The sequence below is a fragment of the Gobio gobio genome, assembly GCF_949357685.1.
Source record: "Gobio gobio genome assembly, chromosome: 4".
Lineage (NCBI taxonomy): Eukaryota > Metazoa > Chordata > Actinopteri > Cypriniformes > Gobionidae > Gobio > Gobio gobio.
Window position 1 is genome coordinate 44,077,283 of NC_137100.1, and position 14,405 is coordinate 44,091,687.

General features: G+C 40.9%; 1 protein-coding gene across 2 annotated transcripts in view; it reads left to right on the plus strand.

The window, feature by feature from the left end:
• Window positions 1-1,451: 1,451 nt before the first annotated feature.
• tncb (tenascin Cb) overlaps window positions 1,452-14,405 on the plus strand; it is a 34,619-nt gene continuing 21,665 nt past the window's right edge. Inside the window, exons 1-4 of one of the 2 annotated variants that reach the window (XM_079814018.1) lie at window positions 1,452-1,640; window positions 9,717-10,263; window positions 11,441-13,033; window positions 14,088-14,351. In XM_079814018.1, coding sequence (XP_079670144.1) covers window positions 9,795-10,263; window positions 11,441-13,033; window positions 14,088-14,351 — 2,326 coding nt within the window. In that variant the 5' untranslated portion in view covers window positions 1,452-1,640; window positions 9,717-9,794. The remainder of the gene's footprint in view (window positions 1,641-9,716; window positions 10,264-11,440; window positions 13,034-14,087; window positions 14,352-14,405) is intronic. The other variant, XM_079814019.1, reaches the window with a different exon arrangement.

Genomic DNA, 14,405 nt, shown 5'->3' on the forward strand with positions numbered 1-14,405 from the left:
CGACAGACATAAATAGATAGACATACTGGCTGGATATATGACATTATGGTGGGCGTTATATTAATGCACTTCCATAAAGTCTCTTATAAAGGTTTGGAAGTTCACATCCCATTCTGGTTGCATTTCCCTTCACCACCACCCACCACATACATTCGCAGAAAAACACAAACACGCACACCATTACCAAGAGCATCTCTCTGTGGAGTTCACCTTGGGAAATATGCCTATGTTCGTCTCCTGTTCTTCACATTGTACTTTTCCATTCACGGCAAACCTGAAATTGATTTCATTTTTGCGTTGTGACAGAAAAAAATCTGATCAGTGGCTGGGCCTGATTTGAAATGTAGTGATTCTCGCTCTGAAATGAGACCTAGATTAAAATCCCATGTCGACCAGGCATATCATCACAGATTCATGACTTATTGAGCACAGGCTGATGGGGGTTGATTTTCTCTCATCAGAAAAAAAGCATTTCTTGATTCCTCTCTGGGGGTTCGAGCTCCCCGTCTCCACGGGTGCCTCCTTGTTGCCCCCCAAGAGAACTAAAGGTCAGTTTTTGACACGATGAGAGACATCATCTCATCTCTAATGAAATATGTTTTGAAGAGCTTCACTGCTGGTTTGAGATGAAACGCATCTGGAGTGAAAAATCCGATCTGTTGGCTCTTTGTTCCATGTTTGTTTGAAGAAAAGCTCCTGTTTGCACAAAATGCTGGATGCCGTATAGTCCGGTAATTGCAGCTGGCTTGGTTGGATGTTCTTCTACCTGCAGTGCACGTGGGGGAGGTGTTTGTGGGTAGTGCAGATGGAAAGGTGAATAACCTGACACTCTGAAAGGGGAGAGTATTTACAGAAGCGCAGGGGAGCACGAAACGCCGGAGGTTGCAGCACAGAGATGGTTCCACTTCGAAGAGACATTTAAGGTTTAAAAAAAGGGAGAACCAACCTTGACTAAAACCAGTCTTTTTGAATTTTTTTCCATAGTAAGGTTGGATTTGGGGGATTAAAGGTTGATTATGCTGATCACCGTACATAATCCCATCATCTGCCGTGTCATGCTCGTCATCAAACACACAAGGTCCTTCCTCCTTTATCCTCCCTGTTAATTCTAATCTGAAATGTATGTTAATGCAGCTTGGGATATATCCCTTTCATCCAATCATTGGCTGCTCCAGTTTATAGTAAATGGTCTCTCTCTTTCTCTCTCTGACTCTTTCTCCTCCTCTCTTCCCAATGTGTGTGTGTGTGAGTTTGCGACTCAGCCTTGAGGCATCCCGTTTCAGCTCCTCAGCTTCCAGTCAGAGGGAGAAAGGGGAGGGGGTGCTTATAAGAGTGGTAGGTGGGAGTGGGGTCTGACCGCAAAGTGTCTACTGTTTAAAAGAAAAGGACTTCTCCCTCCCTCCCTCTCTCTCTCTCTTTCACTCATTCCCTCTCTCAGCATCAGCAGGCGCACAGGCTGGATGGCGCACTCTCACTGAGAGCAGAGAGACAGGAGGGAATGACAGGACTGTCATTTGTCTAAAGAAAATTAAAAAGCACTTCAAGAGTTGCTGATGGTTTCAACCTTTCGTTTGGCGTCACATCACAGTTCCTAGACAGAGGCACGTCTCTACGCCTGTAGAGGAGGACTGGTCTCTAAGGTAAGCTGTGATGCTCCCAGTCCATCTACCTGTTAGTCTGACAGATTTGCGAGTTAAATGACTCTGTACTCTCTGTGTTGGATGTGTTTTAATGCTAAATCTGAAGAATGCCTTGCCACGTTGTAATGCTGTTGTAAAAAAGCAGACTGTTTATAAGTCAGACTAGAAAAATTTGCAAAAATTGTTTGCCTCATAGGTAAACTCCATTTACCTTTAAAAAATGTATAAGTAGTACCTTAAGGGTACATATTGCTACTCTTAGGTACTAAAATGCACATTTTATGGGGTAGATAAGGTACAAAATTTTCCTTTTAAGGGGACTGCAGTGTACCCCTGCAGTGTAAGCTGTTGTACCCCTAAAGGTATAATTTTTTCTGACAGTGTAAATGTTAGCCAGGGACTTTTAAGGCTACTAGTGATGCATTGACTTGCTGTAGGCTGCTCATTATGGTTTATAGGGGAAGTGATCCACATTTGTTTTAAGCTCAGCAATTATTCCAGCTCCGCTTGAGGGGGAATACAGTAGCGTGCACTCTGATAGTTTGGCATAACTCTACACATGGTGGGCTTGTCTGCAGCTGTAGGTCAGCCGTGTCCGTTACCTGGCAGACGGTGTCATCCCTCCCAGGATCTCTGTCCTCTCTTCAGCCAGGGAGATCAGCAGCTGGTTTGTGTTAGCGCTTCTCTCTTTAGTCTAGTGCTCCTCGTGTAGCTCCGCTGTCAGCTGCCAGCTCTTTTCTCTAGCCTCATCCACGGTGAAGGAGGGGTGAATGGTTCTCGGGTGAATCAGCACGCTGTCCTTACTGATGGGTTGTATCCGTTTAGGAGAATGGAGAAACTGAGGTGATGAGAAGATTTGCGTGTGTGTGGTGGTAGAGGGAGGGGTCTAGCCTGGGAACGCAGGGGCTGAGAGAAGCCTTATGAGTACGTATATATGGGGGGAGGGGTCAATGACAGAGACCCCCTGGATCCAAGGGTGCTAAATAGGAGGGAGGTTCTGCTTCGAACGAAGGAAACTTAGTTGTTAGCAATAAAGGGCAAAGCTAATGATTGCAATAAAATGGTTGACTACATTTTCTTCACTTCAAGTTCTGATGTGACTATTTTCAGAATGTGAATAAACACATTAAACATTTCACAATAGCTATAATATATTGATCTGTTTTGTTGTGTGATAATGTAAATGCCTCCTGGGTTGTTAATACCTCCTCAGCTATTTTGCCATCATTATCTTGAGGACATCAGAAGTGCCAACCACACATGGTTGTTGCCTAGACGGGGTGTTTAAATGTTTTATGATGCTATGTGCAGTGTATTCATTGACAGTGCAACTCAGAACAAAGCTGAGTGTGGAAACTAGCCTTTGTTTGAACAGCTGTCAGCTCTGCTCCTGTCCTGGCAATGCACTTGAAACAGATATTGTACCCTCTGTGGCTATCTGTCTGTCTGTCTGTCTGTCTGTCTGTCTGTCTGTCTGTCTATCTATCTATCTATCCAGCTATCTATCTATCTATCTATCTATCTATCTATCTATCTATCTATCTATCTATCTATCTATCTATCTATCTATCTATCTATCTATCTATCTATCTATCTATCTATCTATCTATCTATCTATCTATCTATCTATCTATCTATCTATCTATCTATCTGTCTGTCTGTCTGTCTGTCTGTCTGTCTGTCTGTCTGTCTGTCTGTCTGTCTGTCTGTCTGTCTGTCTGTCTGTCTGTCTGTCTGTCTGTCTTTGAAATATGCACTGTAAAAAGGGGGTTCTTTTCCTCCACACTCCAAATTGGCCACAGAGGCATTCAGAATGATTTGTTGGCATCAGTGAACAAAGATTTCCTCAGTAGACCTCAGTGTGTTAAAGTGTTGCAGCCCCAGATGGTTTTAATGGCTCTCTGATGCTAATGTAACATGGCTAGGGAAGCCATGGGCTCAGAGCACAGACAGTGTCCCGACCGGTGGCAGCCAAGAGATGAGCACACGTAACTTCCACAGAAGTGAGGAACTCTTGTTAGTTGTCAGTGACCCGGCATGCTAGAATATAGATTGTCATTATATGCCTAGGATAAGAAGAGCATTTTAGATTATCAGAAGTTTTAAATTGGGTAGTTGTAAAAGGGAAATCTACAAAGCTCAGATTATCTCAATTGATGTCATTTCTGCCTCCAATTTAAACAGGGAAAATAGATCGCTTAATCTCCCAGTCAATATTCTTGCATTTCATATTGTGGGAAAACTGATTTTTCTTTCCAGAAGGAGAAAAAAATTCACTAGGGTCAATAAGTTGAAAGAGTTTGTTGCTCAATTACTATAGGTATGTAGAGTAAATAATTGGATCTGGTAGGGGGCATTTTATGGGCCTTTATGGGAACATCCATTTTAAATGTACACACTTGATCATGGCTTATCTTTCCTCAGTCAGCAAGAGGAAATACACAATTTCTGGTTGGTAGAGAAAAAGCAATTTCCTGTTATACGCAAACAAGACACATAGTAGCTTTTATTCTTTCTAGAATAGGAAAGAATGATCACTAGCTTGCCATTTGGGAAGGGAACGATGCTTTATGCTTGTGAAAAAATCCCCACTGTGTTCAAATAAGTTGTTTTACTCTGTAGCAAATTGACTTTTGAATTAAAATATGGACTTCTATTCTTTGCCGTTCCTGACAGACCACAATATCCTCAAGAAAAAAAATGTGAAGCAAATTTATTTTTGCTATGACCAAGATGTGAAAGGGACCGTCTGCATGGTACAGGAATAGTGTTTGACTTTGCTGCGACAAATGGGAAGCTGAGAAGTTTGAGCTTTTAAGGTCAGAACATATGAGGCTGCTTTTCTGGCCGTAACAGAGGTTAGGCTAATAAACACGGGGTCACCAGTGCTGGAAATGTAAAATGAGACTGCTAGTAACAAATGTTCCTCCTTCATTCCTTCCATCTGGACTTTAAGAGAAAGCACACATGAAAGCTGAAGTCAGGAATTATTCAACTTCATTCCCAGTAGACTTCTCCAGTGTCTCTGGTCTCAAATGTTGACTGACATGTCCTAAACTTTCCATTTGTCCTTAATCAGCATGATGGAGTTAACCTTTGACAATGTCACCAAAGCTCTATCGTGTTCGGTTTGAATCCTTCTTTGGTGAAAGTGCAGCAATGTCAGCGAACCGCAGGTCCATCAGCGCAGTGCAAACACCTCTATCTCTGCCCATACACCAGACCGGCTTATCACTCTCCACACACACACACACACACAAACCTCCTATCGGTGCAATCAGATCTCCCAGCATCATTAGAGCTCTGTAAATGGGCCTCGACTGTCATGAAATCCAGCTTTTTCATTGTGAAAACAACCTGCATAGCCTTTCAATTATCAGTGTGCATGTAATTGTATGCCTCTACTATACAGAGAGAAAATAGCACACAGAAATGTAATGATCGGTAATAAAAACAGAAAATTATGCCGTTTGGGGTTGATTTAAAATGTAATTAAAGAAGAAATAACTTTAAGCTCTGGCAATGAAATCAGATGCAAGATTAACAAATACTTAATCTCATTATTATGAGAATGATACAGTTGGAAATATAATATACGGTGCCGTATGTTCTTAGGTTCTGGTTTCACACCTCACTGTCAATCCACCAATGGGAGAAATGCCAAGAGAATGCGTTAGGTGAGAGATCACATTATGTGGCATTTGAGAGACCTTTAAGCTCACATTGCACATACAGCAGTGAGACAGCACATCTGCGTGTTTATGATTGCCAGACATATTCATTTGTTTGAATCTGCCAGGTGAACCCAGTGCTAGCCGTGACTGAAGCACAGACATGCCAAGCAAAATAGAATAGTGAGGAATAGACACTCATCAGCTCATTTGAGGCCAGTGGACAGTCACAATGGACATTCTGCATTCAGTTTACAGTATAAAAAGTAACAGGATGTCAGAGAGAGGAAAAATAACAGTAAGAGAAAAAAGAACTGCAGAGCTATAGAAAGAAAGAAAGAAAGAAAGAAAGAAAGAAAGAAAGAAAGAAAGAAAGAAAGAAAGAAAGAAAGAAAGAAAGAAAGAAAGAAAGAAAGAAAGAAAGAAAGAAAGAAAGAAAGAAAGAAAGAAAGAACAGAATAAAATGGAAAGTGTAATGGTCAACTGAGCCACTCCTCCTAAATGAGCATTTCTCAAGAAGGCGATGACTTCCAAATCCATTTATGAAACAATAACAGTGGCTGTATACTTTGCCATCGATCCGAGCACACACCATTGAGCGGCTTTATGAGCTTGTCTGGAAATCCATCTCCGTGTTGGATGATTATGAGCTGCTTCATGGTGCTGGTTTCAGCAACCCTCTGTCTGCTTATGACCTTGGAAACCATGCAATCAATAAGCATCTACTTCTCAATGAGAGTTTCACAGTGTACTCATATTTATAATGTTTTTAATTATGATTTATCAGCAATTTTTGGGTCTTCAGACCAGACCAGACACATTTGTGCCCCTATCCACTAAGTTTACTGCTTCGCTGACTGGATTAAGAAGTATTTTCAACTTCATCGTATCGATTTTTAATGAAGTTTGACACACACCAGTGGATAAATGATGCAGTGTGTATACAGCATACCTCTGGAAGAGATATTTCTTCATAATTGATTCCTTCACAGTATTAAACAAACTGTCAGGGCATTTTTATGGCATCTATTAAGGTGAATAGAGACGAGACAGTACCAATTCATTCACCACAGCGGGCGACCCATATTAGGGCTGCGTCCCAGTGAAGGCAAGTGCTTTCTGTCATGGGTGACCTACAAAACTAAGTCTGCTTGATGATTTCATAGGAATCATAGGAATAAACTGAGGAAGAGTTGTGGTTCCCCTCTGTTCAACAGACTGTGGATAAATGTCATCTCTAATCATTGAATATGAAACTGAACGATGAACTGTAAAAGCCACCACAGCATATTTTACAGTTCAATAACCCGATAAATGCTATTTAACAGATCATTTTCCATTAACGAGTCATCACCACACTATCGGCCCTCTAAAGACAAGAAGAAACCCCTAGATTTGACCTGGATTATTATTATTTTACTTTACTTTATTTTCATTTTTTACAATATAAACTAATTCTACCCCATCAACAGTTGTCTAAATATAATGTGTTACTAATTCCCATCCAGTTTAGAATAATAATATGTTTTGTACTTTTTAATCTGTTTTTTTTTTGTCGTATTCCTTTTATGTCTTTGTAGTATACATTTAATTGCAGCCAAATATGCCTCATTCCCAAACCACTAACATGCTAATTGCTCAATTATGTAAACAGCTACAAACTTCTAATTTAACAAATAGCAAGTGAGCTCATTTGTTTGTGGCACATTGGTGTGGTGGAAGAATCGTTTTAACTGTCACTATATAATTTATGACTTACAAAAGTATTCATCTGGTCTCTGTGTGAGGTATTCTTCCTTTCAAATGCTCTAGTCAGCATTCAGCACTTAGCACAACGCAGGACCAATTTAGATCACTGGCACTAAAAATGTGTGCCAGCAGGTTCACTCCCCATTGAAATTCTTCTCACATTAGACACACGGAAGCCAACTGGCCCAGCCAGAGTCTGAGAAAGTAACAAAGTATAAAAACTAGACCTGGCATGAGAAAGCAGCAGTCACATTGTGTCTGGTTTATCTGAAAGTGCCAGTAAGCAGCAGCATTAGCATACTGCTCTGAGCTCAGCACTGTATTGATGGAGCTCTAATAAAAGAGACTGGCTTTGTCTATTTCTCGTTGTTCAAAATGCAAAAAATAAATAAATAATTTCCAATCTAATGTTAATAACTGCTCATTCTTTGTTAGTCAAGCATAGCCATCATTGCTGCCATGAAGCCAAACTGTCATCATTAAATTACATATTTTAAAAATAAATCATTCATTTACAGTCCACCCTTCGCCAGGGGTTAAGGGCAAATTCTTACACAAAGACCAGCTTGGTCCTTCAGAGTCATTTTCTTTCTTCGATTCTTGTGGCAACAAGCCAGGCTTCAAAGTGAAAAAGCCAGCTACCCATCCAGAACTAAAACTGCAAGGCGACTCAAAGCAATTTTCTGCCTATTTTGCTGATTTAATCCCAGGGTTTAGATGTGAGGAACAAGAAGCGGGGTAGGTCCCGTCGCCCCCAAGGGTCCAGATCGGGAGTCTCCCATCATCGAGCCTCCCTTAAGCTCTCCATCACAGAAGCGTTCATCCCTGTCTGTCTAATCACGGATGGGCGGCAGCCGTGGGATCCCTCTCGCTGGAGCTCATCTGTCAGTCCTGCTAATCACATGTCAAAGCGAGCTCTCCACTCACTAAACAGATCCTGGCAAGATATTACCTGCTATTGACCTTGGAAGCTGCAGCTTTGGGTCAGCCCCCTGCAGCCTTGACAAAATTTTGATCTGTATAACTACTTTGTATTGCTCTTTTGTTTCTGAAGGACAGTGCATGCCTTAAAGAGTCATCCTTTACTCCCACACATGTTGTTCAAAACCTGCAAGACTTTCTGTCTTCATTTTTTTCATTGACCGATTGACTATTTATGGACAAAAACATTTATCCAAATATGTTTGAAATTATGATAGAATTTACAGAATTGAATCTCTTTAATGTCGTAACAAATTCTTGTTCAAATTTGATGCTTTAAAAAAATAAAGAATCTTTTAAAATTCAAATGAAAATTATTCAGCTAAAGGGTCAATCGTGATTGAATGTTAAAAATGGCTAGATAAGGTGCAAGCTGGAAAATACACACATAAATGTTCCAAATTTGACATAAATATTGGGTGTTTTATGGTATTGAAAAAGTCAGTATGTCAGCACTTTTGGAAGGCGGTTATTTCCATCTTAAATTGATCCCATTTGGTTTTCATAACATTCAGGAAAACAACTGTATGGAAAACTGAATCTGCAATCCTGTAATTGGCAAGTATGTGACCATATGACATGCACATCAGGACTCTTTAAACACAGACATCCTCAATCTCCTACAGCACAGTAACAGTAAGCTTGAAAGGGTTTTAGAGCTGTTTCCATTTTACTTTAATTACATTTTTTAACAGACCAATGCACTTAGTAAGTGACAAGCCTCCTGAGCCCTGCAAAAACTGTACTTTTCACTTCTTTTAATGAGAAAAGTATTGTGTTTTAATGCGAAACTCTGCTGCTGTCTGGAGAATGGTCAAAGAAAGCTAACTTTTATGAGAAGCGTGAACTCTGAACACCCACGCTAGCGGAAGCACTGCAGATGGTCTCCTCCACGCTAGTATTAATCTGTCAGCATGGGCTGTGGGCAGAGCGTCAGAGAGGAGAGTACGCTCCTCAGATTCAGGTGTTGCCTGCTGTGTGTCATGGCAGCCTGTCATAGGAAAAGCTGCTGGAGCCATCGCTCCTGTATGCCTTGCTTTTATTGGCCAGAGTTGATCTTTGTGGAAGCCAAGGCAACCAAAACCTGAGTTGTGCTTAGTGTCTATCTTCCCTGCAGTGTTGCTGACTGCCATGTGTTCTTAATTGTTTTGGGGGGGGGTTTCCAGAAATGTTATTCTGAGTATGAACACTGCCTGCTGTGATATGGTTTGCTTTAAATATGATTCATTCTAGTTGGAAAGGGTGTACAAGTCGAAAGTTAAAACATCCCATTTCTCTTTTCTTTATTTATTGTCTATTAGCATCCGTTTCTGTGAGAAGTCTGTCATACTAATTTGTGATCACAACTTGTAATAATTGCTTTTCATTGAATTGAATAGTTTTTTTAAACATTTAAATTCAAATAAATTGCTTATTTTCTTCTAATTATTTATATTATTTTATTAATATTGATTTAATTTATTGATTGATAAATATTGCCTTTGAAGCACTTTGAATGATCCGTCCATGTTTTTTAAATTAATTAAAGGGCAGAATTGTACATCATTGATGTAATTCGTATTTGTTTGATTTTGTAAGGATAAGTGCAATCAGATCTCTATCTGTCATATCCCATATCTCATATCTCTAATATGTACATGTAATCTGAGTTACTGTTTTAATTTTTTTTTTCCAGGATAAAACCCACATCCAGTACCTTGAAACAATTTAAACACTCACACAAGTAAGAAGAGTCCAGTGAGATCAAATCACCATGGGGATGCAAGGTCTGCTACTGGCCTCTGTGGCAGTAGCCGTTTTAGTTCATCTCTCTAGTGCTGGCCTGGTTAAAAGAGTAATTAGACACAGAAGAGAATCACTGTCACCAACCACTGAGAACTTGACCCTCCCAAGTCCTGACCAGCCTGTGGTTTTCAACCATGTGTACAACATCAACGTTCCCTCTGTATCCATGTGCTCGGTGGACTTGGATTCACCAGGAACAACCGAGATGAAGCCAAAATCGGAACAATCTGACCAGCACATAGAACACACAATGGACGGGGAGAATCAGATTGTTTTTACGCATAGGATTAACATTCCCAAGCAAGCTTGCGGTTGTGATAACCACATGCCTGACCTGAAGGACCTTCTGAACAGGCTGGAAATGCTGGAAGCAGAGGTATCCAGTCTAAGGGAGCAGTGCACCAGTGGAACAAGCTGCTGTGGTGCTCAGGTTGCAGGTGAGGCCAAATATAACAGATGCTTTGGCAGTCCATTAGGAGGCTGAGTCTCATTACAAATGTATTCAAAAGAAACATAACAAAGCTGATTACATTAAAGTGATAGTTCACCCCAAATTAAAAATTCTGTCATCACTTACTCACCTTTACAAATATTTAAACGTTTCATTCTTCTACAAAACACAAAAGAAGATATTTTTTAAGAATGTAGGTAATCAAACATTTGGGTGACATTTCATTGTACAGTATAATTGGGGGGACACTGAGACATTTTTCAGTACATCTTCTATAGAAAAAGTCAGTCAAACAGGTTTGGAAACACATGAGGGTATGTAAATAATGACAGATTTTTTTTTTTTTTTTTTTGTAGTGAACTATACCTTTAACTTTTGTTTTAATAAATGTATCCAATAACATGCTTAACATATTTATTTTTTAGATTTTTATTTTTATTTCATACGTGGTAGCCCAAACGAGTTTTAATCACTATATGAATGTTAGAAGAGGCTGGTAGCAAAATTTTCCACTTATTGCTAAACTGACCAGTTAGAATAAATATTCAAATGAAAAAAGGAGAAAGGCACAAGCTAAATGAAATTAGCCTTCTTCCGCATGCATAACCAATAATTGTCAGAGGTATCACATTAGTCTGCTTGTGGTGAAGAGGAACTTTCAAATTTAGCCAAAATGTAGATGAAATAAAAATGAATTAAGGATCTCAAAACATGAGACTGAATGACGGCTATATTTATTAATTATCAAAACGTATTAAATATATTAAGTGTATATCCTTTGTAGTTTGTATACGTGAGTGTAATAATTATTAAACATATACAATTCAAACATGCTGAAATCTATTATTGGTTTGAACAAGAATTATTTATAAATAAACCTCCCCAAAAATTCCTTCTTTGACAGTATAGATATTTTGATTCATTTCATCCTCACAAGCGACTCGGGCCATTACTTTGTCTTTTATCATGGCCTCAAAGAAACATGTAAAAATTGATAGAAGTGGTTTCATATAGAAAATGTTTTCGAACTGTAACAAACCAATTTTTTTAGTGAATCAAAAACATGAAGCTCAATCAGTATACTGTACAATTCCCATCCCTATCTAAACATTGAACATGTTTTTTCATCAGAAGCCAAAAATGACTAAAACTCTATTTCTCAGGTGAAGTCACAACCAAACCCTACTGCAGTGGCCGTGGCAACTACAGCACTGAGACCTGCAGCTGTTTGTGTGAGCCCGGTTGGAAAGGAGTCAACTGCTCTGAGCCAGAGTGCCCGAACTTCTGCCAGGATCAAGGCCGTTGTGAGGATGGCAAGTGTGTCTGCTTCGAGGGCTTCGGCGGGGAGGACTGCAGTATCGAGCTGTGTCCTGTAGATTGCGGTGAGAATGGAGAGTGCATCGACGGGGCTTGCCTCTGCGAGGAGGGCTTCATCGGTGAAGACTGCAGTTTAACTAACTGCCTAAACAACTGCCTTGGCAGAGGGCGCTGTGTGGATGACGAATGCGTATGCGACGAGCCTTGGACGGGGTTTGACTGCTCCGAGCTCATCTGTCCTAACGACTGCTTTGACCGTGGTCGCTGTGACAATGGAACCTGCTATTGTGATGAGGGCTTTACTGGGGAGGACTGTGGGGAGCTTACCTGCCCTAAAAATTGCAACCACCGTGGTAGGTGTGTCAATGGACAGTGTGTCTGCAATATTGGCTACAGCGGAGATGACTGCTCCAAGCTCACTTGTCTCAATGACTGCAATCAGAGAGGTCACTGCTTCAATGGAAAGTGCATATGTGACCCCGGGTTCGAGGGCGAGGACTGCAGTATTCTCTCCTGCCCCGACAACTGCAATGACCGAGGACAGTGCGTCAACGGTGAGTGTATTTGTGATGCTGGGTATGAAGGTGACGACTGCTCAGAGCTTTCCTGCCCCAATAATTGTCACGATCATGGCCGATGCGTCAACGGGAAGTGTATATGCAAAGTAGGCTTTGCTGGAGAAGACTGCAGCATCAAGACCTGCCCCAATGACTGCCATGGACATGGAAAGTGTGTTGACGGCAAGTGCATTTGCCATGATGGCTTTGCTGGAGAACATTGCGGTGTCAAGACCTGCCCCCATCACTGTCATGGGCATGGACAGTGTGTGGACGGCAAGTGTCTTTGCCACAATGGCTTTGCTGGAGAAGACTGCAGCATCAAAACCTGTCCCAATCACTGCCATGGACGTGGACAGTGTGTCGATGGCAAGTGTATTTGCCATGATGGTTTTGCTGGACTAGACTGCAGCATCAAGACCTGCCCCAATGACTGCCATGACCGTGGGCAGTGTGTGGACGGCAAGTGTGTTTGCCATGTTGGTTTTGCTGGACAAGACTGTAACATCAAGACCTGTCCCAATGACTGCCATGACCATGGACAGTGTGTAGATGGCAAGTGTGTTTGCCACACTGGCTTTACAGGCCGTGACTGCAGCGAGTTGACTTGCCCCAGTGACTGCCATAATCGTGGACGTTGTGTAAATGGCCAGTGCGTGTGTAACAGCGGGTTCACTGGGGAGGACTGTGGTATAAAGACGTGTCCCAACAACTGTTTGGACCGTGGCTACTGTGAAGATGGAAAGTGTGTCTGCTATGAAGGCTACACTGGTGTGGACTGCTCTGTTCTGACCTGCCCAGCAAACTGCAATGACCAAGGCCAATGCCTGAATGGAATGTGCATATGTGATTTAGGCTTTACTGGCGAAGACTGCTCTGAAAGTAAGTCACTATAATTCACACCAAATATATGCACATGTATAGCTTATACTTACAGTTTTGGCTATTAATTTACTTTTTCAAAGATGAAGCAGTGGAAAATATACATGACTTGTTTATGTGTATACCAATAATTTAATTTCTGTCATTAATTACTCACCCTCATGTCATTCCAAACCCATAAGACCTTCGTTCATCTTCAGAACACAAATTAAGATATTTTTGATAAATCCGAGAGCTTTCTGACCCCACATAGACAGCAACACAACAACCACTTTCAAGGCCCGGAAAGGTAGTAAAGACATTGTTGGAATGGTCCATTTGTTTTTTGCGCACACAAAGTATTCTCATCGCTTCATAAAATTAAGGTTGAACCACTGAAGTCACATGGACTATTTTACAATGTCTTTACTACCTTTCTGGGCCTTGAAAGTGGTCATTGTGTTGCTGTCTATGTGGGGTCAGAAAGCTCTCAGATTTATCAAAAATATCTTAATTTGTGTTCCGAAGATGAACGAAGGTCTTATGGGTTTGGAATGACATGAGGCTGAGTAATTAATGACAGAATTCTCATTTTTGGGTTAAATAACCCTTTAAGCTTTCAATGTAAGTGACATACTATACAAAAAATACTGTTATTTACAATTATATGACAGTTAATCTTCAGAAAGTCACAAAAGTAGCAGGCAGCGTGCGCCACCATACAAAATTTGCAAAAAGAATGGTTTCAAACAGATTTGCTGAACACTCCTCCATGTCTGCCATTAGTCCGACAAACCCATAGTTCCGCCCCAAACTCACATAATTGGTTAAGCCAGTTGGTTAGGCATTAGGGAATGTTTACACATTTGAGGAAATCAACCTATGATTGGCTTACTTAGTTGTCTCCGCACATTAAGATGCCATTGGATAAAGCATTTATCTTAACAATTCTCTTTCCCACAAACTGTGGCACAATATCAAGCAGATGTCATTTTCCAAGTTCTGCCTGTTCTCTTTTGACTTAGAGGTTCTTGACTAAGATGAATTCAGTAATTTGATGTGTTTCAATCCACAGTCTCCCCACCCAGAGACCTTACAGTGACTGTAGTCGACCCAGAAACAGTGGACCTCGCCTGGGTCAATGAGATGCTTGTGACGGAGTATCTTATCACATATGTGCCTACGGCTCCTGGTGGTTTAGAGATGGAAATGAGAGTCTCTGGTGAAAAGAAGACAGCCACTATTAGGGAGCTCGAGCCTGGCATAGAGTACCTAATCAGTGTCTTTGCTGTCCTGAACAGCAAGATGAGTGTCCCTGTCAGTGCCAGAATAGCCACACGTAAGTCACACATCATCTAATGCTTGGGAAAATTTCTTGTTATTTTGTCCTGAG